Below are 27,719 nucleotides of genomic sequence, written 5' to 3' on the forward strand. Positions count from 1 at the left end.
TCATACACCAGGAGGAACCCAGGACCCACTGCACTAGCATAGGGTCTGACAATGGGTCCAAGGATATCATTCCGATATTTAATGGCATTCAAGATGCTGTTGTCTAGCCTGTAGAGGTCTGTGTGTTCCTTCATGGATATGCCTCCCCAGACCATCACTGACCCACCACCAAACCAGTCGTGCTAAATAATGTTACAGGCAGCATAACGTTCTCCACAGCTTCTCCAGACCCTTTCACATCTGTCACATGTGCTCAGGGTGAACCTGCTCTCATCTGTGAAAAGCATAGGCCGCCAGTGGTGGACCTGCCAATTCTGGTATTCTATAGAAAATGCCAATCAAGCTCCACGGTGCCAGGCAGAGAGCACAGGGCCCACTAGAAGACGTCAGGCCCTCAGGCCATGCTCATGAAGTCTGTTTCTGATTGTTTGGTCAGAGACATTCACACCAGTGGCCTGCTGGAGGTAATTTTGTAGGGCTCTGGCAGTGCTCATCCTGTTACTCCTTGCCCAAAAGAGCAGATACTGGTCCTGCTGATGGGTAAGGGTTCATTTATACTTCACGCTCAGAATGCGTACGCGCCCACATCATGGCTGCCACGCGTTCCCAGTGTTCATTTGATGTGTCCTCTGAGCAGGTCCTCAGAAATTAACAAGACGCGTGCGTGAGTTGCAGTACCAGCAAAAAGTCGGGGGGCGCAGTGTGCTAAAATTTGGAATGTGGCGTCAGAGACTCTGTTTACTATCTACATGTGACAGAAAGCCGCTTTGCGGATCCTACAAGATCGGTGCGCGCGCTTCGATGTTTGATGTATGGTTCGATGTGGTGAAGCAAAATGCTGACATACAGATGCATTGGTGGTGCTTTTATATTCAAGAGTCACATACAGTATTCCCGATTGCAATGACACGATACATGTTGAAAGTCTCACATACCGTCTTCTGTGCCGTCTTTTTTCTAGGGCTTCCTCCAGTCCTGACAGCAGCGGATCGCCAGCAATAGATTGCCACACTGCGCACATTAAATGTATGATATTCCAACTCTCTACACATTTAGAATCCTTAGATTTATACTTGAAATCACTTTAATGATGAAATGCATTGAAGTATGTATGTTACATTTTACAGATAAATCAGTAATTTCATTTAAATAATGGATACTGTTAATAATTACACACATGGGGGTGACACAGTGCAGGCCCGGCCTTAGGCATAGGCGAAGTAGGCGACCGCCTAGGGCCCCGGATCGACTCCTCGGTCTAATTTTCACGCATTTCGCAGAGCTTCCAGGGGGGCTCCGCCCCCCTCAGGGGGCCCCTGGACCCCCCTTTCGCCTAGGGCCCCATAATACCTAAGACCGGGCCTGCACAGTGGCGGAGCGTTAGTGCGGCTGTCTTGCAGGGAGTCACATCGCTGATATTCCCTGCCTGGAGTTTACATGTTTTCCTGCTGGGTTTCCTTTCAAAGATATGCAGATTTGGTTACACTAAAATGACGCTAGTGTACGTGAGTGCTTGTATTCACATTGCGATGAGCTGATGCCTCGTCCAGGGATTGTTTCTGCCTCGTGCCCAATGCTGGCTGAAATGGACAAATCCCTGGATTGATGGATTTAATCATTAAACATCCTTTTCAGAGATATTGCAGTAAGGTGTCATTGGAGTTTAATGGGTGCTCCAGGCAATTCACAACACAGTGAAGCCGAACCTGTTCTCACCGTGATAATATCTCGCACTGCCACCTGGTGGATTCCTACAGATTTACATAAAGTATGCGCACAAGTATAAACAGTTCAACGCTTGTGTAGCAGGAGCGTCCGCTGCATCATGCGTCGCGTCGCTTGAAGTATAACCCCAGCCTTAAGGACCTTCTATGGCAATGTCCAGCTCTCCAAGAGTAACTGCCTGTTTCATGGAATCTCTTCCATGCACTTGAGACTGTGCTGGGAGACACATCAAACCTTCTGGCAGTGGTACATATTGATGTGCCATCCTGGAGAAGTTGGACTACCTGTGCAACCTCTGTAGGGTCCAGATATCGCCTCATGCTACCAGTAGTGACACTGACCGTAGCCAAATGCAAAAGTAGTGAGAAACAGTCAAAAAAGGTGAGGAGTGAAAAATGTCAATGGCCTACACCTGTTAAGCCATTCCTGTTTTGGGGGTTGTCTCATTGTTGCCCCTCTGTTGCACCTGTTGTATATTTCATTAACACCAAAGCAGCTGAAACTGATTAACAACCCCCTCTGCTACTTAACTGGCCAGATCAATAGCCCAGAAGTTTCATTGACTTCATTGACTTGGTGCTCTACTAAAAGATTAAAAAGTGTTCCTTTAATTTTTTGAGCAGTTTATATACTGTATATGTAGTGTTTGTTACAGTATGTTACAATATGTTATTATGTTGTAATGATTGGCTGTTCAGTAAACTTTGCGCTACAATACTTTATATTTTTGGCTATTTCCGTGTAATTGCTTTATTGATTGTAAATGTATGAGTCATTACATCTTCATTTGTAGCAATCAACTTTTGTTACTTGTCTTATTACACTAGCTGAACAAACAGGCCCTAACCTAGTATTATTTGATTGTTTGCCTTTTTTTGTAAGTTGTTTTGGATAAAAGCATCTGTTAAGCAAATAAATATAAATATAAATGTAATCTTGCCTCCTTTGGTCAGAAACTGTTCTGAATCAAGTGGTTCAAATAACAATTGTCTTGTGCAGTTAACAAGAATGTAGGAGTGAGAAAGGTGGTTGTGCAGAAAGGCTGAGGTGTTAAATTATACTGTTTTCCTTTTCAAGGCAGTGAGTGTTGTGTGTGGCCAAACAGAAGGAAACTGGGTTCCTGTAATATTGTGTATGGGCTTCACCATCCTCTGCAGATCTTCTGAGAACAAGTAGAGAATTCTGAGCTTTCATTAGATGTCTGAGAATATAAAGACAATGGTGAGTATTCTTGACAACACACGAAATGTGTTTTGCTCACTTCAGTTTATACTGATGGCTACTCTAAGAGATTTAAATCAGTTCACCTTCTCAACTGCATCCCCTCTGATGTAGATGAGTGTGATCTGCCTTCTGTTTCCTGAAGTGTGAGATTAAGGGTGATATTGTTTTCCTGGCACCATTTTGTCAGAAGGTAATCCTCTTCTCTTTGTGCACTCTCATTATTGTAGGTAATCAGGCCTATGATAGCAGTGTCATCACCTTATTTTTTAACAGAGTTGGGGCTGTATCTGACCACGCTAGGACTTCAGAAGTGGGGCTCAGCTTACTTTCCTGTGGAGTTGCTTGCATTGAGATTCAGCATGGAGGATGTGATGCTGCCAACCCATAGAATAGATCAACATTTTAGAGGAGAGTTGATCAACCTTTTTCTAAAATCTGATTGGATTTATCAGTTGTATAATTATTTAATAACCACTTCATTTGAATGTTTCTCAATTCTATTTTCTCAGTATTTGTTTAATCGGAAAGTGGAAGGATTATTTAAATATAGCTGTTAGACAAGGTTGTATTAATTTTAACATTATTTACTGCTTTTTAGTATGTAGACTGTAATGAAAAGGTAAAAAGAAGTTTTAAAAGGTAAAGGTTAAAAAAGAATACTAAAGAAATTAATCTTTTGTATTATAAAACATAACAAGCACTGAGATAGAATCAAAGGAATAAGTGCCTGTACTTAAACATGAAAGATAAGTAGGATGAAAAGCAATTATTATCTGCTGGTTCTGAGCGTCAGATGTTTTGTGATGAAATTCAGCAGATAGCAGGTAGACTTTGAATTTTAACTTGCTAAAGAGTTTGCTTTTCTGTAAAGTCATGGAGCTCCATTTCATGATTGAAAAATAACATACAAGTCAAATATTAAGATAGTTAATAAATGTAAATCAATTTATCACCACAATATCTGAAGAAGGTAAGGAGGAAAAATACAATGTTTGGGTGAGTGAAGGATGCTCATCAGAAGGTCATCTTCAGGGCTCATACAAGGTATGCAATACCCTGCCGGGGAGAGAGGGGTGCTGCTGCTAACAGTGTCACCCGCTAAGGGCAACTAATTAACTTCCAGCCTGAGAGCTATAAGAATCCGATGCCCCCAAATGTCATCTCATTTGGACTCGGACAGAGCTCCAACACAGTGATCCGCTCATAACATTAAGCTGAAAGAGCTATTTTTCTTACATTTTGCGCATACAAGTGTCTATTTTGTTTATTGTTTGCCTCTGAAATTAAAAGGGGAGTCCCAGCTGGCACACCAGCACTTCATAAAAATTAAATGAACTTAAGATAAAAATAATAAACAATAAATAAAAAAAAAACAAATGATAAATTACCGTGAAAGTATAACAAACCTTCATTTTAAGGTTTGTGAGAAGCAAATATATAGTAGAAGCTAAATAAACCTCATCTCTAATGAATAAACTGTATTGTAAAGCTGGGTATGGTGACTTTTTGCTGATTTTAATGTCACTCAAAGTTGTCTTCCACTCTCAATAACGGCACCAAGGCAGCTGAAGCTATGTAGGATGATGCATTTATTTAATAAAACTTAGAAAAGGGATATACATTAAACCAAAAGTACAAAGCAAAGGAAGGCAGAAAGAAAAAGCTGCAGCCAGTCTTGTACTAACTACAAAGGTCTTAAACGTTTGTATATTGATGGGGTGAATCATCACTTTTCCCACCTTCAAAATACCAAGAAGGACTAATTTTTCAACTTTCTCTTTCCCTTTCTACCACTTGGTAGTCCTTATTCTCAAAGATGACTGAAGGCGGCCATAAACTCCCTCCTGCAGTCCCTTCTAGCTAATCTCTGAAATTACTTCAATGGTCCTGAAATATTTAGTTTGTATTATATGGTCAACAGGCAGATTTCGCTATAGGAGTTCTTAGAGTCCATACACCTCTAATGCTTCAGTTGCTCTTAAAAAATGTATGTTTACTGCAGCCAACGTTAAATGGCCAACATGGTTCCACCAGTCAGGCACATGCCAACTAGGTATGCACAAAAGAAGAGGAGCTTACAAACTTCAGTCACTTAGAGTGAAGAAAAGAAGAGCCACTGGAAGTACTTCAGTAAACTATTCCATGAAGCTTGTCTGGCAAAACAAATCTATTTTGGAGTGTATAACTGAGAAAGTAATCAATACAGAAACCACTGAAAACATAATAAAAGTTGCATTTAATTTATAGTTTACATTTCAAACCCTCCATTGAGTCAGCTCCTTAAAATGGCAGAGTGGATTGTGTGATCAATGATCCTCTGAGCAATGCCATCAAGAGTTGTGTACTCCTGGTAGGGCCACTCATGATGGTAAGATCAGAGGCGAGGTCCTGACTAAGACTGACTCAACCAATTCCACTTCCACCAGACCCCACACCAAAGTTGGGCAACTTCTTGCCATCTCTCATCATTCTGCACACATCTTGCCAAGTCAAATCCTGGCAGGGAGTGAAGTGGTGTGACTGAGAACTGTATACCGTCACTACCACTAATATCAACTCCTTTGTGCAAGCTCTTCCTTCCATCTATCTACCTCATTCTTTTTCCTGTATGAAAGTCCAACAGCGATGGGCAACGGATGGAGAGAACTACAATTGGGCAATGGTGTATGTTTTTAGAATGGAACTGGCACATATGGTGGTGTTGGAGTAATGGCCATTCAGAGGCACATCCAGAACAGGTGTCTTATCTGTGTTCTGCAACTGTACCTGGTGAGTCGACCCTCTACGTGCACTCAAAAAAGTTCAAAATTTCTCATCCTCACTTCTTGGAATGCCCAGACACACATGGATACCAACCGCTAGCAACCAACCACCTTGGAGAACAGCCATTGTAGCCTCAAAACTCCAGCGTTACAATGTGGAGAACAGTTCTTGTAGCCTCAGAACTCCAACGTTACAAGGTGGACGTCTGTGCTAAGTCTCACTGATGAAAGATCCATCACTTAAACCACAGCCAGGTATACATTATTATGGAAAGACCAGCCACAATCAGAGAGCTGAGTCCATGGAATTGGCCTTGCTGTCAAGAAAGAAGTCCCCTATAGGCGTCAGCTCAGGCTTAAGGACCCTGAATGTTCCACAGGCAAAAGGCTCTTATATGACAATCCTCAGTGCATGCGTTCCTAAGCTGGAGTCTATAGAGGAAGAAAATGATGACTCCTATGTCTCTCTTAATGAAACAGTCCAGAACATTCCTGCCTCAGACAAGATCACCTTACTTAGACATTTCAACACACTCTCTGGAAGGAGCTGTGACATTTGACTTTCCAAAGGACAACATAAAAAGACAGCCAGAAGGTTATAAAATTAACATCTAGTAAGACCAACATCTAATAAAGTAAAATGAAAAGAATAGAATCCAAAGAACAGGTGAAATGTCATACACAGGTATTCTGATAAACACTGGCAAAGATATCCAACTAGGCACAGTAAAAAGCACACCCAAAAACAGGAAAAGAAATTCATAAAATCTGAAGATGCTTAACTGGAGCTTGACAGAAGTCTTTTTTTGCTGAAGCAGGACACAAGGTGCTCAAGCAAGGTGGCTTTGCCAAACTCCAATATTCATTTAAAACTCAATTATTTATTTACTTTGTCCCTTCCATCATGTGGCTGCTACCTAAATAATGTTGTACAATATCAAAGATTAACTGGATGGTGCTGTGAACTAGAGAGTTCCTAAGCATAAGAGTCCAAACGTTGCTTAAAAAGGGATGAGAAATCATCAAACTCTGGCTAGTCCCAAAAAGGGCAACAAAGAATATTTATAAAAAATGCTCTATAAGAAAAATGATACTCCTCGGAGTACAAGAGGAAAAAGATGTTACCCACAAAGGCAAAGACTTTCCAGAGGCAAACAAGTTTCAATGCACCAATCAAGGAATAGATGAAAAAACAGAGAAAAAGTAAAACATCCAGTAGTCACAAAACCACAAAATATATCACAACTCCAACAAACTCACCAATACCAATGCATTCAAAGTACCGTAAAGAACTGCAGTGGCCCCACCTCTTGACGGACCACCCACAAAACACAAAGAATATGGCTAAAAACATGTCAACATATAAAAAGTAAATAATCTGAACTGTTAACATAAAAAATAATCATAATAGACAACACCGAGACATTTGAGCCCCATCATTCCCCTGGTGGGGGTTGGTGTATGGGGAGTCTGAATGAAACATAACAGAGGTGCTAATGACAATATGGAAAGAAAAAGATCAAATTTCAATAGAGCCTCAGACACATCCTGACCATGCACGTTTTTGTCTGGGATTGTGTGCTTCCACCTTTTGGACAGAAGTTTTTGCAACCTCTATCTGGAGCTCCTAGATCATTCTCCTCAAAGATGCATTTCTCTACTTGCCACAGCTCTCGTTTTTCTTCTCAACTGATGCCTCTGCTGTCACCCTTCTAAAGTGTTCAGCACATGTGTAGACCCTACTGTCTGTACCTCTGACTGATAAGAATGATTCTGTTACAGGCAACTGCGTGTTTCACCACACTATTGAAAACCTGTTGTTAATATCCATAATGTCCTTGAAGGGCACAACCTCAGAACTGCGAAGCAATAGATGTAAAAGATCTTCTAAGGCAATCTTTCCCTATCTGAGATGTGGAAAAAAAAAACAATTCTATCACTTGCTAAAAATCTTTGTACTTTGCTTGTTTGTGTATTAACCTTTTGCTTACGTCCTTGACTTTTGTTTCATGTTCTTCATTTTGCTCTTGACGTATGGTTTTCTTTGATCTGCTGGTTTTGACCAATTTTAATTTCACATCACTTCAAATGTTGTCTGTGCTGCAGACATAACAATGACTATGGTAACCCCAGTGTGGGTATCTCTCTCCGTCTTGCTGTCTCTCTTTGTCACCTTCCCTGTACCACTATGATGGTGCCCTTAGCAATTTATTAACAGAATCTGTACTATACTGCCACAATGACGAACTCAGAGAGGGTGGTGAGCACAATTAACCAAGAAGTGCAATATTTTTCCATTAAAAATAGTAGTAGCACAGTAGTCAAAAGACAGATAGACTATACTAAAACAAAAACCATTCCTCAGAATTAAAGTTTTCTGATTCAATGTATAAAAACAAAGAAAAACAAAGAAACACTTGGAAAAAAAGGTTTTAGAGAATTTGTTCACAGACTTGGATTATAAATAGCATATGGCTCTGGCTTATACAGTATATTATTGCTCCAATGACATCAGACAGGAAGACTTTTGAGACCATAACACCAAACAGAAGTTTGTGACATCATAACAATGGGACTAAAAAATGGATGCATCCACTAAAACAAAATAGCTAAAACCAAAATACAAAATTATCATACCTCGAAGAAATATTTTATAAACGTCAAAAATAATTTACACATTATCAGCTGACATGACATGTAACCATCACATAGTTTTTATACCAATATGAAAGTAATTTTCAATCTGCTATTACTTAATGTCATCTCATGACGGCTTACCGGATTTGGATAACAGGCATTAAACATAAGCCATTCAAAAGTGTTATTGTACAGGGTGTGCGCTAATAGAGGGTGTCACTTGATGTACGCCTTGATTGTAAGAATTCATTGCTTGGTATAAGAATTCACAGTCACTGCTGTTTTTCTAGAATGCTGAAATCTGAACTGTTCTTAAAATCAATTTAGCTCTTCATGTGTTGCTTACCTTGCAATGCCATGATCCGTACATACCATAGAAATCTATCATCTGTGAGATAAATCTATAGGGTAATTTAAGTACCAGTAGATCAACAGTGAGCAGCGAGCCTAGTTATGTGATTGCTGTACCAATCCATAGAGGTGAAGAAGGACCTGAATCAAAATGCAAAGCTCTGGATATACCAGTCAATCTATGCCCCTACCCTCGCCTGTGGTCATGAGCTTTGGGTAACATTGAGGGTACAAGCAATCAAAATGAGCTTTCTCCACAGGGTGGCTGGGCTCTCCCTTTGTCAAAGGGTAAGAAGTGTAGACATCCAGGAGAGGCCTGGAGTGGAACCACTGATCCTCTGCATCAAAATGAGTCTAGTGAGATGATTTGGGCATCTGATGTGGATGACTCCTGGATGCTTCCCTGTTGACGTTTTACAGGCACAACCAGCTAGTAGGAGACCCTGAGGAAGATCCAGGACTCATTGGGAGGATTATATCTCCCAAATGACCTTGTAACACTTAGGGATCTCATAGTATGGCTTGGCAAGTGTGTCTGGGGAAATTAATGTATGGACCTCACTGCTAAGACTGTTGGCCCTGTGACCTTGTTTTGGTTAAGTGGTGGAAAATGACTGAATGAATAAATGAATGAATGAATAAATCAACACGAGGTGTAAATTATAAGTACAACAGAAAGAAGAACCACCTAAAGGTAGTAAATGACTTCGCCCTTTAACAGTGATGGGAAGCTCAAATGGAAAGAGCCGACTGTGAAGGTTTTCTACTGGCTTGACTGGATAAGGTGAGGACAGTACAAATTCAGATTCTTATCACGGGAGCCCAGTGAGAACGACCTGTGTGGGAGCCATTGCTCAAAAAAATAAACTCTCAATACATATTGGTGCCATAACCAGGACTGATTCAAAGAGAGGAGGCTGGAGAAGCACCTCAGCAAGAACAGTGACAGTCTGTCAGGAGAGACTGTAGTGGAGTTCTAAAGGAATGAGACTGCTGTGAAGAAGAGATACCCTCTCACACAGAAGCCCAATTAGTCTAGGAGAAATCGAATTTCATTCTCATAGAACTGTTTGGTACTTGTAGAAGATTTTTTTAATGTTATTGTAAAATAAGTCTCCCTATATTTCTGCTAAATGCCCATTGCTTCAATCAATATGATCATGATTTTTTATCACTAATTAGGTCTCTGATTTTGGTGAGGACATGCAGGTGATGGCTGTAACAGAGCAAGGAGGACAGGAAGATATGGACAAAGATGATCCACTGTGGCAACCTCTAACGGGAACAGCTGAAAGAAGAAGCTCTCTGATTTTGGTATAGGTGGGGCATTTCTTCTGTTTTAAGATTAACAACTTTTAACTCTTTCTGTGACAAATGAGATTTTTCCTTTTTGGTTTATAGCAGTGCATTATTGCTATATCATAACACTTAATTCAATAAAAAAAGATGAAGCCCAATTGATGACTGGAGCAAATAGAGCTATCCCTTGGTTTGGCTGGCCAGCACAGCTGCTTTCTGCACTTTGTGCAGGTTATGGACCTGAGTGGTCTCTCTGGGATCCCAGTGAGGTTGATTAATGTGAGAAACTTGACACAAACTATGAAAGCCCAGTTACATAGGACAGATTTTAAACTACAAATGGAGATAAAATTCAAAATAATGTGTTCATCTCTGGTCATTTTCAAAATTATTTTGTAAAGAACTATCGTAACTGCTCAGGAGCAATTAGTGTGAATGAAAAAACCCTCTTAGAATAAATGAACAAAAAGATTTTTCCTGCTACAATACTAAACATTATATCTGGAGTTTCAAAAACCAATCATGATAAAACATCATGAAAGAAAAATCTTTTGTGACCACGGTAAATGTCTGTTATCATCTCATCTTCTCAACTGCTTTTCCTCGTGAGGGTTACGGCACAGGGAAAATGTTTTACCAAAAATTTAAAAAAAACATACTTATTAATTGAGATTACTAGCAGCCAAATTTAATTTGAAATTTGAAAAAATATCAGTTTGCCAATATTGACATGGGGTGGTTCAGTAAAGCAATGGTCAGTATAGTAATACTCATGTCGAGAGCGCTCAGTTTGAATCTCAGAACTAAACAATATATGTATGAAGTTTAGAGGTTCTCTCTTTGTCTCATTTTGCTCCAGGTACTCCAGTTTTGCTCTCATTTCCCAATGAAATGCATTTTAGGTTAATTGGGAAATGTAATTTGGCACAGTATGAGCGACCGTGGGTGTGTGAGTAAGTCCAGTGATGGACTGCTATCCTTTCCAAAGCTGGATGCTACAGATTTAGACTCTGATACCCCTGGACTGAACAAGTGAGTGATCAAAAGTGTAGATGTATTGATGTGAGTTGGCTTTAAAAACATATAACAATATTTCCACAATAAAATATTTCCAAGAGACTAAAGGTAAGGTTTCTGTACACTCAAATATTTAAAGGTTAACAAAGCAAAAACATGACATTTCTTGATTAATATTATCACCTTATAGATAATTTGCCTAGAAATTTGTACAGAAAGCCTGCTGAATGTAATTGTCTTTAAGCCATAAATTACATAAAATACAATAATTTCCCTATAATGATAAAATCATAATTGAATATCCAACCATCAATTTTCAACTTACAGCTTATTAGTGCTTTTTGATGAATGCAGGCCAGAACACTGTAAACAATTCTCAGTTAACATACAAGTATAGATTATACTAATTACTAAATACAGAACCTGTATGTGTAAAAGTACACATTTGTTAAAATATGTTGACAAAAATGGAGAAAGCGATTAAACATAAATAGAAACCAACAAATATCTATCCATTAATTAATTAAAGAATTTTGACCAGTTGACAACAGAGGAGACAAACAGTGACAGTCCTAGAGATCTTGGCCAACTGGCCGCCTACCGCTCTTGGTCCTTCTATAGGTGAATCTGCTGGCCATCAAATCGGATGAGAGAATCTTTCAGTCTGATGATTCCAATGCTCATTGATCCGAGATGACTCTGCATACAGGCCAGTCAGTAGAGCAGTAGCACCAAGTGCCACAACCAGAAACCAAGAAGAAAAACAAAGAGCAGAGGAGGGCTAGTAATGGTTTATAAATGTTGTATTACAATACAAAATATTGCATTACAAGCAAAAAAAAGCTTGTATCCAAGAAGCATGTGTGGAGGAAAAGACAGAAAGTAATATAAAAAATTGGGAGTGGTCTCCCCTAGACTTTCTTGTACACTCAGATATGGGAATGGATATTTGAGGAGTAAACTGCAAGACAGTGATTATATTTTTATATTATGTACATTAAAGATCCATCAACAACAAATCAAATCAAATTAATAATATATTGAACAATTGTTATAAAAGTAAAGTTGAATAAATCGGACTCTGCAGTTGCATGAATAAAAGGTAAAGTTCAACTTCTAGTTAGCGGAAATAGCCCTAAAGTTGATAGAAATCTATGTTTTGTACCTAATACTTGTATGCAAAATTTGGTTGACCTAAGTCAAGTTATAGTGTTTACACACAAACACACACACGCACACACACACAGACAGACATAATTAAAAAAAATTGTATTTTCAGACTCGAAGTCAAATTTTTGGACAATTACAATACTTTCCCTATACCTTGTATACGAGAAAGTAAAAATATGTAAAAATACAGGTCGATGCATTCTTCTTAGAAATATCTGAAAGTTAAAACAACTTCACAATGTCAGTATATATTTATTAATCTTTGGGGATAAAAAGATGAGCAGAAGATAAATACTTCCTAAAATCAAATACATAAAAAAACTTCACTGATAAAAATAAATACATCTTAATAATAAAAAAAATTGTCTAAACACTGACCAGTATCTGTTACTTCATTTCATACTGTATCTATATGTGCTTTTGATGTTCGTTGTTGGCTGCTATGGACACAATGCAATAATTATCCTTCAGACAAGGTACCAAAACAATTGCAGGGATTATTTTACAGAAATCATTTATAAACTGGACCAGCTGCTTCCTTCCTGGTGTCCATTTCCAGGAGGATAAACTCTGGGTCACCTTAACTCTGGCCAAGAAAACGAATACATACAATTAGATTAGGTGAATGTTTATAAGCTATTAATAAAAGACCTCCCAGCAGAGATAACTGTGAGTAATGTATTGTATTACTCTTTCAAAATCTCATTGCACAACATAATCCATAAGTTAATTAATCTTTGTTTTATCTACTGTACACAGTACAGATACAGTACAGTACACTACTTCTTCTAAAAGAACTCATTTTTAAAGTACTTTTCAAAACAGTTATGGTAATAAGCAATGTACAGAAATAAGAGAGAGTGATAAGATAATTATATTAAAAGTTAAGGACAATGCAAAGAAAATCCTTCAAATGGCCTGGCATCAAATCTATATATTAAATAAATAATGAATAGTGTGAGTATGTAATGTAATTGCAATGGTCAGTTATAAAATCACAGAGAAGAACTATATGCAACAACTAACAGGTTGAGTTTCAGGGGACATATTGTAAAATACAATACAACTTGCAATACAACTTGCTTTCTAAAATAGACGTGAACAGGACTTTGTTAATGTGTTTGTTTCCACTCTGGTAACCACGTAGTAATTATACTATTCGTGCTACTCATTCTGTACACACTCTTAAAAATAAAGGTGCCAGAGTGGTTCAACAGAGCGATGCCATCGGGGAACAACTTTTTTGGTTCTTAAAAGACCCATTCACATGAAGCTTTCAGGAAGAACCTTTATTTATTTAGATCTATAATAGTCTCCTTACAGTAAATAACCATTAATAGACAGTAACAGATTTGTGAAACACTAATGGGTCATGATACAATAACACAGGCTAAGTTCTAGTTTTCTTAATCTGTTCATGTCTTGTTATTTAGCTTGCATTTATTAAAGATTTCATATTTTTTTTCTAAATATTAGGAAGTATTTTAAAGCACAAAGATCCAACTTCATATTCAGAGAACTGTTCCCAGAATGCAATGGTGCTTTGACAAGCAATGGTTCTTTAAGGAACCACACAGCTCAATAAAGGACCCTAAAATGCCATTAAAGAACCGTTATTTTTAAAAGTGTAGTGAATTATGAAATTATGTATATTATTATCGGTATAACACAAATAGCTGCTCAATTATTTCTTAAATTTGTGTCTGTTCAAATAGCTATGATATAATTTGAAATCATCTTTGAAATTCTGCTTTTAAAGAGAGCTAAAATCTTAAATTTCTCTCCGCAAAGTCTACCCTTTTTATGTCACTGGAACACCCAAGATCTTCCAGCACTGGCCTTTTTTACCCACCTAAAGTCTGGCGGTGTAGTTCTCTTCAAACACTACATTCAGTTTTCTGTCACTCTCATTTTTGAAGTCTGTTTATGAAAATCTCCCTTTAAATTAATTCTGTTACCCAACTCTTCTGAATAGCTCCAATTTGCTATGCTGATACTTTTTATAATGCTGACTAAATTTATTATAGTAAACATATGTTTACTGTTTTCAATCTGTACTATCATCTCATTCATTTCTTTAAAACATGTCCTGCCCTAGTGCTTAATAGATAGATTGAACATTGACTTTTTAGTCATTCGTGCTCTTGCACTTTGGGTGTGTATTCAAGATGCATTTTTCAGTCTTAAAATAAAGATGCTGCAGTGGATCTTCAGGGCAATGTCTTAAGGGATCCATCTTTGGTTCCCAAAAATCTCATCCATAAGAAGGTTTCAGAAAGAACCTTCATTTATTTAGATCTGTAATATGCTCCATACTGTGAATAACCATGAATAGGTAGTAACAGATCGACTCTCACTACATACAATAAGAGCGCAGGCTAAGTCCAGGTTTTCCTTATCTGTTAGTGTCCTGTAAGGTAGCCTTACCAAACATTAAAGATTTCATTTTTTTTTCTAAATTTTACAATGTTTTTCAAACTTGAAAGAACCAACTTCACGTGCAAAGAACCCATCCCAAAATGAAACGGTTCTTTGTCAAGAAATAGTCCTACGAGGATCACACACAACCCAGTAAAGAACTGTAAAGTGCCTTTAAAGAACCGTTATTTTTAAGAATAACAAACTTAATATGGTTGTTTTAGTTTATAACGTTCTGTTGGTGACAAACTGTTATGTTTACTGTACTAAATAAATACATTTTCAGAAAAAAATTAAGTAAAAAAGGCATTTGTTTTATTTTTCAAAAATATATATTAAGAATGCAAATCTCTTTATTTAGATAGGAGACATTTCATTTTAAAACAAAATCTTAATACCTTGTGTAGCTGATTGAAAAGAAAAATCGATTTTTTTCTGTTGCAAAACAGAATTGTGATAATTTAAAGATAAATAAAACTGGCAACATTACAACTGCAACTGTTTGGTTTAACGCATTATTAGGATTGAACTAAGTTAGATGTACAATACAAACTTTTTCAGTATCTTATTTGCTTCCTTTTGTACAGTAAAATGTTAAATATATCTGAAAATAACCGATTGACAATTGTAGTTGATAACTTCTGTGGTTCAGTAATTCAGTTGTACCGTTTTACAAATCTATATAGCACCTTACAACTATAACTTTTATCTCTATCTATCTATCTATCTCTTTATCTATCTATCTATCTATCTATCTATCTATCTATCTATCTATCTATCTATCTATCTATCTATCTATCTATCTATCTATCTATCTATCTATCTATCTATCTTATCTGGTGTAGTTTATAACATAGTGACTTCAAATCTATCTATCTATCTATCTATCTATCTATCTATCTATCTATCTATCTATCTATCTATCTATCTATCTATCTATCTATCTATCTATCTATCTATCTATCTATCTGTGTGGATAGCGCTTTGAGTACTGAGAAAAGCGCTATATAAATGTAATGAATTATTATTATTATTATCTATCTATCTATCTATCTATCTATCTATCTATCTATCTATCTATCTATCTATCTATCTATCTATCTATCTATCTATCTATCTGTCTGTCTGTCTGTCTGAGGTTCTCTAAGTCTGTGTGATCTTGTCTTGATGTAGTTTTTGCTGTAGTAGAGTTATTATTTTCATTCATTCGGAATCTATTTCATGAAGTGTATTCGATATATATCTTCGCCTATCTAATGAATAAGTTAATCATATAGTCTATGGAAATCGTAAATGCAAAAATCGTAAAGTGGGGTGGAGTGGTGGCTCTGAGGCTAAGGATCTGTGCTGGTATCCAGAAGGTTGCCGGTTTGAATCCCCGTCACTGCCAAAAGAGATCCTACTCTGCTGGGCCCTTGAGCAAGACCCTTAACCTGTAATTGCTCCAGGGGCGCTGTACAATGGCTGACCCTGCGCTCTGACCCCAAGGGGTATGCGAAAACTAACAAATTCCTAATACGAGAAATCGTATAAGGCGAAATAAAGAGCAACAAAAAAAATAAATAAATAAAAATAAATTATTCAAACAAAAGTAAAATGCGTAGACCAAAGTTATCATAACGTGTCTAGCTAAATAGTTGCATGATAATTTTATAGACGTTTCCGTTTTTGTAAAGTAATAATCACCATTATGTGTCCTCTAAGTTTTTGTAGGTGTACAATGCGGATGTAAGCATTTGATTAAACAGGAGGAATAAACCCTTCTTCCCGTGCGCATTGAGTACCATAAGCTAAATGCTTTTCCAAGCTGGATTTGAAGAGAAAAGACACCACCGTCCCACCTGTAGGGTGCAGTATCGGCAAGTTAACGGCGCGAATATACACGCCTGCCTATACTTGACAAGGGAGCTGGCACGTCACTTTGCTATTTAAACTGTCTTGTCTAGCGATGTGATGTTTTGATCACTCATTGTCGGTTTTCATGGCAAAAACAAGTGTTTTTTTTTTTTTAACTCGCTGGGGTGGTTAGAGTGAGGACGAGGGGGTTAGGGGTCTTACTTTACAACTGTGCTAATGAGCGTCCCCTGACCTCTTGGCATGCTTGCAAACATGCTTTGTGCAGCAGGTCAACTTCGAATGCTTGATCAAGACCCACATCTCCAACCCGATGACCTAGTCTACCTGTCGCATGTGATTGAACTAATTGGAGCATCCTGAACCAACTGCTTGTTAAATGCGTAGCTTTCTTAAATGACTCTTGAAGTGGGTTATTAAAACATACGGATAATGGAATTAAGTTGAAGTGGTTACAATTAAAAATACGACTATAATATGCCACGTTATACTTGTATGTCCAAGGGTCCGAATATGCCACTCAATGCAATCAAGCGAAAGGATTTTTTAAAATTATTTTATGTACTTTGTGTATACATGTAAAAACACAACCTTCTTCTTCTACTTCTTCTCTCACAACTGCGATTAATGTACAACAACAGAATTTATTTAGTTTGAGTCTGAATCAAAATAATTGGAAATGTCATTTTTAAAGAATAAAATTGGACTGTCTACAATATAGAGAGGCTGTTGTGACTGACAGGGGATTCCAGGGATTCTAAACTGGATAAATATAATAGAGAATGGATAGATATGCGTGGATGCAACTTCACAGTCTCATAGATAGATAGATAGATAGATAGATAGATAGATAGATAGATAGATAGATAGATAGATAGATAGATAGATAGATAGATAGATAGATAGATAGATAGATAGATAGATAGATTTGAAGTCACAATGTTATAAACTACACCAGATAAGATAGATCACTATAGTCACTATAAGCTAGATAGATAGATAGATAGATAGATAGATAGATAGATAGATAGATAGATAGATAGATAGATAGATAGATAGATAGATAGATAGATAGATAGATAGATAGATAGATAGATAGATAGATAGATAGATAGATAGATAGATAGATAGATAGATGAAGGCTTAACTTAATTTCCAAAAAATCTATTCACACGTCACAGCTAGTGATTTGACAAGTTCAGATGATTTTGTAGCCACAACACCAATAAAGTAACTTGCATGTATTAATTGCGATAAAAAATGAAAGCAAAATTAGCCTCCTGAGAGTTTTTGAAGAGAATAAGAGTTGGGTTGTAAATGGTTCAGTGTTGCTATTGTGATATAACCATTAAGTTCGAGTATATCTTTTATTTTTAACTGAGATCTCCTATAACGTTATTGGAATGACGGTGTACGTTTTATGTAAATGTCAGACATGATCCATGTGTAGTTTTCTGAATTTAAAATAAAAATCAATGCCATTTTGGTGTTCCGATAACTCCCGAATCAAGACAAAGATCGATATATCTCATGTTTATCTGTTCTGTAAAAGTATGTCTTCAAAGTTTCTTTATCAAGAGATAGGTTTAAGAGCCCAAATCATACAATTGCATCATATTAATTCTAATATATCTTTATTGCCTGTAAATTTAAATAAACAGCAGTACAACAGCCCTTGTTCAACATATTTGTACAGCATATTTAGCATAGTATGGCACATTGTCATTTTGTTTTTTTTAATCAAGCCGATGTGAAAATAGTCACTGAATATGTCACTAGATTTGAGATGGATAAAATGTCCATGAAATTGGAGATCTTCAAATCATTTGCTAAGTTGTGTTGTGAGGTTGTCCTCTGCAGTCCAGTCGTCTTCCTGTTAAAGATTTATAGTTGGATTAAGCGGGTGCAACAATCGAAGAATAGATGGCTGTACTGAAGGCGTAATAAGGAGTCTCAATACGAAAGCGTGCAGCTTCCTTTAAAGGCAGCGTCCTTTGTGTTTATTATTAGAACTTCCAAATTTCAAGCTTTAAAGGAGTAACAAATTTGATGTGGCTGTCAGCTACAATATCCACTTTGATTTGAAGAGCTCGTGTGCGTGAATCAGCTTTACAAGGGCTGACTGTGACAGCCGAGTCGACCCATCAGCTTCAGCTACATGAGATCGATACATAGATCAGTGGAAGAAAGTGAATAAAACAACCAGGCTATCTGTTCCTTTCTGCATAAAGTGTTTCAGCTCATACTTTTAGAAGGGACTAACTCTTCTTGAATTTGCCTTAAAGAGTAGTAATATTTTTAAGAATATTTCAGACTGGATTTTTGAGTGACGTCTGCCCCGTCATTCAAATACGCCCGTTTTTCTTATTTAAATGTCAATGACGTTGTCAAATGTTACTGCAAGGTCCTTTGTTGGTGTCAATGAACCGCCCGCACTTCTGCTGCACTTGTTTAGCCATACCATTTAAATTCAACTAAAATCAAATTAAACAAGCTGTGGCATTTTTCGTGATTGAGCACATAATAACCAGTCACGTAAACAAAAAAGTTGCACATTTTGTTCTTGCACCGAGATCAATCACTGATGACAAAAATCAAAAGAGGTGTAAAGGACGACAAAAGACAAATGGTTTCTTTAAAGGTTTTGAAATTTTGAATTTAGCTGCATTAAAATACAACTTTGCTGTATTTAAGAAAAAAAGAAGGAAAACAGTTTTGATCTTGCTTTTTTTTTTCCAAGTTCTGCGGCTAACAATTTGTCACATACTGAAACTAAATAAATAAGATAACATTAGTAACAGAGAAACTCCTTTTGCAAGTTTTAAACAGTAGGCTATCACATTACAAGTAACAATTATACAACAAATCTGAATTTGCTCAGCAAATATTGCTTTCGGAAAACGGTAAAAGTGCTCAGTTACATACTTCTCTATATTCTCTTTGACTGACACTGTTTAGAATGTACAGCATCGCGGGCAGTATCTATGCAAAGATCGAGAGGAACCAGTATCTACACAATGCTCATCCAGGGACAGACAGGAATTGTATAAAACTATTTTAACCATATATACAGAAATATTTATATATACAATAATAAGACGTATTTAAACGAGTACAATAATCCTGTCAGCTCCGCAGAGCGAGTAATCTTTTGTTGTAACAGTAGAACATCCAATCCAACAGTGTTGATTTTCATCACATTGATTTGAAGCAGTCTGTGGTGTTAGTTTTCATCTCTTCATTTCCTACTAAGAGTTTCTTTCTAATGTCCGCGTCTGCTCCTTTCATGTCTACTTGCGGGCCTAAGAATGCTCTCCCTGTATTTGGAGTTCGTGTGAAAAAGCCGCACCATATCATGGTCCTTATTATCCAAGACTCTGGGCAGAAACAGGGATGATTTTTGAGTTCTTCGTGTTTTGAATCCTCTCCGTGGCCGCCCTTTTCCGTTAATTGACACGTACCACAGTCTCTCAGCGCTTGCTCTTCGTTTGCCTCCAGCTGAGTTCGGTACAGTTCGGTAAGAGCGGGATGCGTACGTGTTATATCCCAGTTCGTGAATTCTTTCTACAAACTCACATTCTTGATTATATACATCCTGTGAACAGAGAAGAAGGTGTTGTTCAGTCAATTACACAGATTATTAGACAAACAGAAGCTGTACATGCCAGTCCTACTGGGTGACTGATGCTCAACAAGAGAGCCAGCATTTAAAATTAAAAGGAAACACCGAGGTCAACTAACAAAAAAACAGAAACACTTTGATGAACGCGAAATGAATGAATTCCAGAATGCACAGTTTTAATGGACACTTCCGTTCAAACTTTTCTCGGGAGATGAGGTGGTTTACAAGGATGGTATAAAACATGCGGAGAGCCAACCAGCCATTATTGCTTCGTTTTGCACAGTCTTGAATATTGGCGAATTCTGTGGACTTTTGCAATAAGTACATTTGGAACAAATTAAATTTTGCTTTGGAGAGGCGATCAAAGCATTAATGAGAAATCTGAAACAGCAGAGCCTATTAACTGCTTGCCCCATAAGGAAAAATATAAATTTGAAATAAAAAAGCAAATTTCTTTATCTTATGTTGTGGTAACCTCTATCTTATCGGGACTGAATGATTGATTTTTGAAGTTATTGACGTATTGACTCGAACAAGCGATTAGTTAGTCTGAAATATAAAGTCAGCATTAGCCGGTGAGAACAGTCTTTAACTTTATACAGCAGCGTATCGAACTCATTAGCGAAAATGTACAGTGCTCTATGTATTCGCTTTTAAATACACTATGAATTAAATAAAAAATTAGGTTGCCAGTCTAGTTCTTCCATTATGCAGATGATATCCTATTTCATATTTACTAAATCAATTTAACGTCGTAATCAGCTTCTGCATGATGACACATTTGCCTGGAAGAATGAAAGGCATGCTTTATATTAAGGGTGAAACCGTTATGTGGTATGACATCAATTTCCCGAATAACAATATCTGATAAAAATGCTCTTTGTCTACAACGCAAAAAGTGTATCTCACAGTGTGTAATGTATGTTTATGTTGTATTTTATATTTATACCATTTTTTTTTTTCATTTTTTAAGGAATAAATTTGTTTCATTGATGAAGAAATGCCAGCCAAAATCATAGTGTCTAGAAAAGTCAAATGATGCAGAAGAATGAAATGAAAATTAGGCTCACTACCATCACCTATACACATCAAATGTAAATCATATCATCTCCAACTTATGTTCAACATGTATGCTATGTATCTACAGTCCTAAAAATAACTGTTCCTTAACTGGGATGTGTGGTTTCTCAAAGAACCATTGTTGACAAAGAACCATTTAAATCTGGGAAGGGTTCTTTGCAAATTAAATTGGTTCTCTGAGTTTTAAAAAGGCTCATAATATGTGGACAAAATAAAAATATATTTACATTTAGTAGGGAGCACGATACTGACAGATGAAGAAAACTTGAACTTAGCCTATGATATTGCATGTGGTCCTTTTGAAATCAGGAACCCATTAGTATTGCAAAAATCTGTTATCAACAATTTGTGGTTATTCATATTATCTTTCTGGAACATTCATATGGATGGTTCTTTTGGGAACCAAACAAAGGTCCCCTTATGACATTGATCTAAAGAACCAATCTGGCACCTTCACCTTTTTTGATTATAGGCCCAGTACACCCAGTTTAAAATTTGGTATGGGTGTATGCCAATAATCACTCAATCCTGTAGGTCAGTGAGGTTATATAAAGAATTCTACACCCAAACATTACAAAAACAGGTAATATCAAAGACATGACCACGTTAAATCACTCCAAATCACTGTAATTTGCTCATGCAGATGGAGATGATAGAAATGATACACAAGCTCCAAGACCAGGTCAGAGCTTCATGGTAAGAGGTCCCAACAGGCCCAAGACCGTTAAATAATGTCACTTACCGAAGCATAAAGACGTCCTCTCTTGTTCATGGCAAGATATCGACCTGAAAATAAGCCTTTAATAGCCACAATTCCAACGTCCACGGCAGTGATCTCTAGGATACCTGGAGAAATATGTTTTTTCGGTGAGTTAATTTTTTTAATATTTATCCAGCTTCATTTAACTAGAATGTTGCCACCCACCAGTAGAATTGAGTCTGTTTCAAAAGTATATTTTATATTAACTGGCCAAGAATGCAGCAAAACTGTGTACCCTAATATTTTAAACCTATTAAGAATAAAAAGGCCTTGACTAGGGGAGACTGAGAGAGTGGGAGAGAGAGAGAGAGAGAGAGAGAGAGAGAGAGAGAGAGAGAGAGAGAGAGAGAGAGAGAGAGAGAGAGAGAGAGAGAGACTATGACTTTTACAAAGGATTTTAGTTCCTGACAATTTCTTGGGCCCTCGAAATAAGAGATGGATTAAGCCCTGGGAGAGGTCAATGAGATTTAACATCAATTCAAGTAAAAGTTGAATGACATTGAACTAGAGGTCCAGCTAATCCTGTAAGACGTTCAAATCCTTTCTTAATGCTTGACGTTTATATTCTTGTTCCAAAACTTCAAAATTTAGTTAAATCCGCAGAATACACCAATAACAATGAGCTTTCCCCCTCGCTTGTTTAGACGCCTGCTTAGTAATCCAAATAATCTAAAAACATACTTTATAAAAAAAAAAAACTGTTGTTATCTAACTTATTCACAGCAGACGTTTAAATAACGGATTTGCAATGTGCAGTGTATGTTTATGTCCCTGTATTTATGAATTTTTGACTGTAACCTTTATCGTTTAATAATTTTCCGGAAACGTCTGCTTGAAAGGTTTCCAGATCCTCAATTATTTATTTATTTATTTATTTTCCTGCAAGAAAGCTGTGGTTATCCACAGTCGCCTTCCTTTAGACCTCTGAGGTTTTCAATTAGCACATGTGTTATTAGTCAGTGACGTCCTAACAACCACATGATCGGCGCAAGTCTTAGGAGAGGCACAAGCGTCAAACTGAAAAACACTCGCTTATAAACACGGTGCTTTTAATTGAAATATACCCTCCCCGTACATGGCGAAGAGTGATTCAGTGGTAATGTTTTCCTTACACTCGACGTCAAATACTTAACGGTATATAGTACCTGGATTCGTTATTCCATAACCTGCTGGATTACAGAAAACAGTTTTTCTTCTTCAAAGGAGAGTTTACTTTAGGGGTTTGTCTACGTTTCTGTGTGGTCAGACGTCTCCTCTCCAGTCACTTTTCATGCTTTATAAAGGTCCCTTTTTAAACACAAGTTAGAGTACAAGCGTCAATTATTCTAAGAAGCTTGTAAAGTACCCCATAATAAAAAGGAAGGGAAAAAAGAAGAAGAAAAAAAAGAGAAAAAACGGAAAGGCTTAAAGAAAAGGCTACAATCTAAAGCCCTCTTTTGTGATGATAAGAAAACAAACGTTAAGTCTTCAGGCTTTTGGGATGGCATTTTGAATTAGCATTGTATCTGTGCATTCTGTCAGTGAGCTTTTAAGGGAAGTGACGCGTGGTAGAGCAAATCCTTGCAAATACAGCGGAGACTGTTAAACAGAGTGACAGCTTACTGGAGTTGGCCATTGTCACTAAACTGCTTTATCCTTTACAGTTGTGCTTAAATCGGACATGCTTTTCTTAACTAATCAGTTCGTGTACGAAATCAGTGGCTTTGTGAAAGGATTGTGTACTGACAAATACACATTACAAATTGTATTTTAAAGTGTAGAGTGTATTAATTGATCAGCATCCTTAAAATTCCTTACCGCCGAATGGATCTATCTATCTATCTATCTATCTATCTATCTATCTATCTATCTATCTATCTATCTATCTGTCTGTCTGTCTGTCTGTCTGTCTGTCTGTCTGAGGTTCTCTAAGTCTGTGCGATCATGTATTGATGTAGTTATTGCTGCATTAGAATTATTATTTTCATTCATTCGGAATGTTTCGTCAGAGCGGCTGCTAGCCACATTTCAAGTACAATGTACAGTTAAGCTGAAGTTAAAGAGAAGCGATAACATTTAAAATGTTTTAATGTTAACTCATGCTGCTAAAAACAGTAAGCCGCTAATTCAAACCATAAGGACAGAAGAAAATGTAGTTTAAAAAAAAGAGATTAGTAGCCAAGTGTTTTCCGGAGTTCCGTTTAAAATGGGTATTTTCTTTTAAAAATGATTTTAGCTATGCCGTTATCGGCATGCACGTTATATAGCGCTCGATGCTGCCTCAAAGCGAACCTTAGTTGGAACAAGATGGTTCGGTACATGTGTAATTAGAACGTTTATTTTGCTTTTAAAATATTTAAGATTATTAATTGTTAACTAGATATGTCTGACTGGTGGGAAAAGGGTACATTATTTTTAATTAGTAGCAAGATTAATAAAACAAGAACGTATGCAGACAGCATTCAATTAGCATTTTAAATTGGTATACATATATATTTAGCTAGCGGGTATTTGCCAACATAACCCGGAAAATGACAAAGAAAATAATGTAAAGCTTAAAAATGTGTTTCTAATGAATGGGAAATACTTACTATATGGGCTATTTTTATCCAGGGTCCCGTCGATCTTCCCGTTCGGATGGATCTGCAGATGATACTTAGTAGCGCAGTAGAGTTTTCTGCGCCTGGGTGCTCCTCCGAGGTGTTCGTAGACCCCACCACGTCCCCCTGCATCTCTGCGTAGTCTGGAATCACAAAACTGCCCTTTCGCACAAATAATCTTTGGACCCTTAGGCAAACGCTGAGGCACAGATTCCTGCTTGCTGGGATCCAAGAAACCCAGCAACAACAAAATCACAATTATAACCATTGTGGCATGGTCGAAGTATTTAGTCGTCTTGGCAAAAAAGGAAAAAGTGACACAAGGGGTCCCATTAAAGAAGGCTTCCTTTCCGCTGTCTTAGTTGCAAAGCACACTGATCCAGCCCATGAAACCTGGTCGCCTTTATCTGTTCCGATCTACTCTTTTATCTCTTCTGATCTGCTAAATCAATAGGCATTGATAAGGAGCCACACGTTCCAGCAGCGTAGATTAAACTGAGAGGTGATCATGACTCCCCTTCTCTCCAAATAGTCAGCCTCTCCAAAAATCCACTGAATTTCTCCAGGAGACTATCGTGAGATTTCGTTGATCGACAGTGCATAGAAATAAAAGAACCTTCCAGCAACAATAGCCTGAACTCCGACCAATTGATACAAAGGAGAAGGGAAGCAAGGTATCAGTCTTGTGTGAACTATGAGAGTGCAGCATGGATAAGATTACACAGCATTACACAGTGGCTTATTGCGGAAAACCGCATTACAAAGAACAAGCCATCCGAGGGCAGAACTTCTTCAGAGTCCCTCTTTTGAAAGATCCAACAGACCAATTATGCATCTGAAAATTACACACTGTGGGCTTCCAATGAGCATTTTTCAGGGTCCTGTCGCTATCAATCCAAAATAACTAACAGAAACAAGGAGAGTGAATGATGCTGCTTCGAAATGTTTCACAGAGGAGAAGCTCAGCCCGCACACACACACACACACGCACACGCACACACACAAGCACGAATGCACACACAGGCACACATATCAGACAAATTAAAGTCTACACTCTTTATACTATCACATTAAAACGCCCCAGGAATGACGCTTTCGTCTGCATTCTTTTCATTCGAAGAGCAGAATTTAAAACATCTCTGTTTTGGGAGTGTACCCGTTTTTTCAAATATTTAATGAATTGTCAACTGATCGTAAATGGCACTCAGCTTCAGTATATTTTTGCAATTCTTTAGATCCCGGATAACGGGCTTTGATTTATTTTTGAATTGATTAAAACAACCGTTTTGGTGTTAAGCAAAATGAAATATCTCAAATAACTACTTAATATCAGGTAAATTAAAATATACACTTGCGTATATTCTACACTTTGATTAAAACAAAAGTAACAACTGGCTCAGCTTTATAGATTTTTGCAGTAGAGCAAAATCACAGCAGACTAGCGCACGCAACCCTTTATTCTGAAATAATTGCCCTTCACACGTTGCTTCTCTTTAGTCGGCTCCTTTTACCTCCAAATTCTGAGGAAACTTGGCATTCCTATGTGGAGTATCAGTCTGACAGATTTTCTTACACATTAAAGGCGATCCTGGAAAAAGCGACGCTTTTACTGCCCGTAAAGTAACCGAAGGGAAACAACAGATCAAGAACCCTTTTTGTTTGAATGACAGTTTGTCCAGTAATTTAAGGAGCGATGCATTCATGAAAGGATGTTATGCTTCCTATTCGCTAAAAGAGAGAGGTAAGTTCAAAATAACGTATTCCATCATTTAGGCGTTAGGAATGCAGCCACGATTCAAGGATGCCATGTCCTTTCAACACGCAATGTCACAATATGAGTAAATAAAGATGTTCGGTACCAGCTTTTATGTGATAAGCCGAATTTAGCTGCTCCCATTTGTGTTCTCTCGTGTGCCTCACATGGCTTTCATTGGTTTATTTATCTTTAATTCTTCGTTACGTTTCATTATGCAATAACGACTATATAGAGTGTTCAAGAGTCTCCTGTTTTCAGCATCAAGCCTTCCACTGTGATCCGGTGGGTGGAAGAGTAATAAGCAAATGTCTTTTCTAAAATTGCTACCATCTTGGCCATATTATGGTTACAATTTTCATAATTAGCACCATCATTTACAAATCTCAATGCTCCTTGGCATAATTTTTCAGCAGATGCTTGAAGAAATATGCTTAAAACCCAATTGGGAGTATCTGACTGCGCCATTAATTTGAGATCTCCTCCTCCAATACATGAAGCATGACTTGCATTTCACAGGGTTTAAAATGAAAATTCAATGAGGAAGGTGGCTAAATGTCATGTCTCTTGGAGCACATAACACAAGCCAAGCGCATCTACAAGTCAAACAACAACGCCATAAAACATGATGTGACTGATGTACGTTAGATGCTTTCTGGTGACCATTTTTGAAAGAAGCCCGTCTGATGTGGTTTGAAGCTGACAGAGGGTGGGATTTCAGATGTGGCCCTCTGTTTCTTTCTGGAAATATTTTTAATTATGCCCTTTCACCACCCACAAAGCACTTTGTGGCCTCAACCTAATAATCAGAGAGAAGTTTGATTTTGTTCTCCTTCTTTGTGGGGGGAGGGAGTTTGTTGCTCAGTACTACAGAAATCTATTCTAAATAACTGATTTACAAAGATTATGTTGAAGAACAGGCACTCTACTATTATATAAGCATAGCGTTTAATTATCTAATTAAAAGCAAAGATTGATTTATGCTGAAACCATCTTAAGTTCTGATTGGTATTTTCACCACCCCCTCACTGTCTTACATTTTTAAAATGTTTACCATGAGTAAAAGCATACAATTGAATAGTATTTTGAAACACAATATTTGTTTAAAATAGATGCATTAATGTCATTTACTATATTCATGCAATGACGAAAATGTTTCTGAATTAAATTTAGCAGTGTAATATTTATTTTTACATATGACATCTCGGGCAATGCCTTGAATCATTACATCTTTGTTCTCTCACTGTAATACTTAAAACCAAACTGCTTGTGTAAACCTGGCACAAATCTAATTTTTGTTTTAACATAACATGACTTATAAGTCAGAAATTCGAGAAGACAGAACTTATATATTGCTAAATTCCACAACTGGGGCTCTGGCAGGCTAAGCAGCTTGCAGTCAGGGTCACATAGTGAGTCACCTGTGAGGACTGAGCCAGCAACCTTGTGGCAGCACTTATCAAAGCAA

The 27,719-nt window shown here is 37.3% G+C and overlaps 1 protein-coding gene across 1 annotated transcript; it reads right to left on the minus strand.

Moving 5' to 3' along the window:
• Positions 1-18,182: 18,182 nt before the first annotated feature.
• Positions 18,183-25,420, minus strand: fgf3 (fibroblast growth factor 3). The gene is made up of 3 exons (XM_028791341.2): positions 24,490-25,420; positions 21,902-22,005; positions 18,183-20,052 (listed from the first exon to the last, which is right to left on the minus strand). The coding sequence occupies exons 1-3, from the start codon at positions 24,764-24,766 to the stop codon at positions 19,720-19,722; spliced, it is 714 nt and encodes a 237-aa protein (XP_028647174.2). The 5' UTR covers positions 24,767-25,420; the 3' UTR covers positions 18,183-19,719.
• Between the last annotated feature and the right edge of the window lie 2,299 nt (positions 25,421-27,719).

The sequence above is a fragment of the Erpetoichthys calabaricus genome, chromosome 2, assembly GCF_900747795.2.
Source record: "Erpetoichthys calabaricus chromosome 2, fErpCal1.3, whole genome shotgun sequence".
Classification (NCBI taxonomy): domain Eukaryota; kingdom Metazoa; phylum Chordata; class Cladistia; order Polypteriformes; family Polypteridae; genus Erpetoichthys; species Erpetoichthys calabaricus.

Coding starts and splice junctions, on each gene's coding strand:
- fgf3 (XM_028791341.2), bottom strand. CDS start 24,766: ATGGTTATAATTGTGATTTTGTTGTTGCTGGGTTTCTTGGATCCCAGC. Junction 22,006..24,489: donor GGATAAAAATAGCCCATATA/GTAAGTATTTCC, acceptor ATATTTCTCCAG/GTATCCTAGAGATCACTGCC. Junction 20,053..21,901: donor GAGGACGTCTTTATGCTTCG/GTAAGTGACATT, acceptor CTCTGTTCACAG/GATGTATATAATCAAGAATG.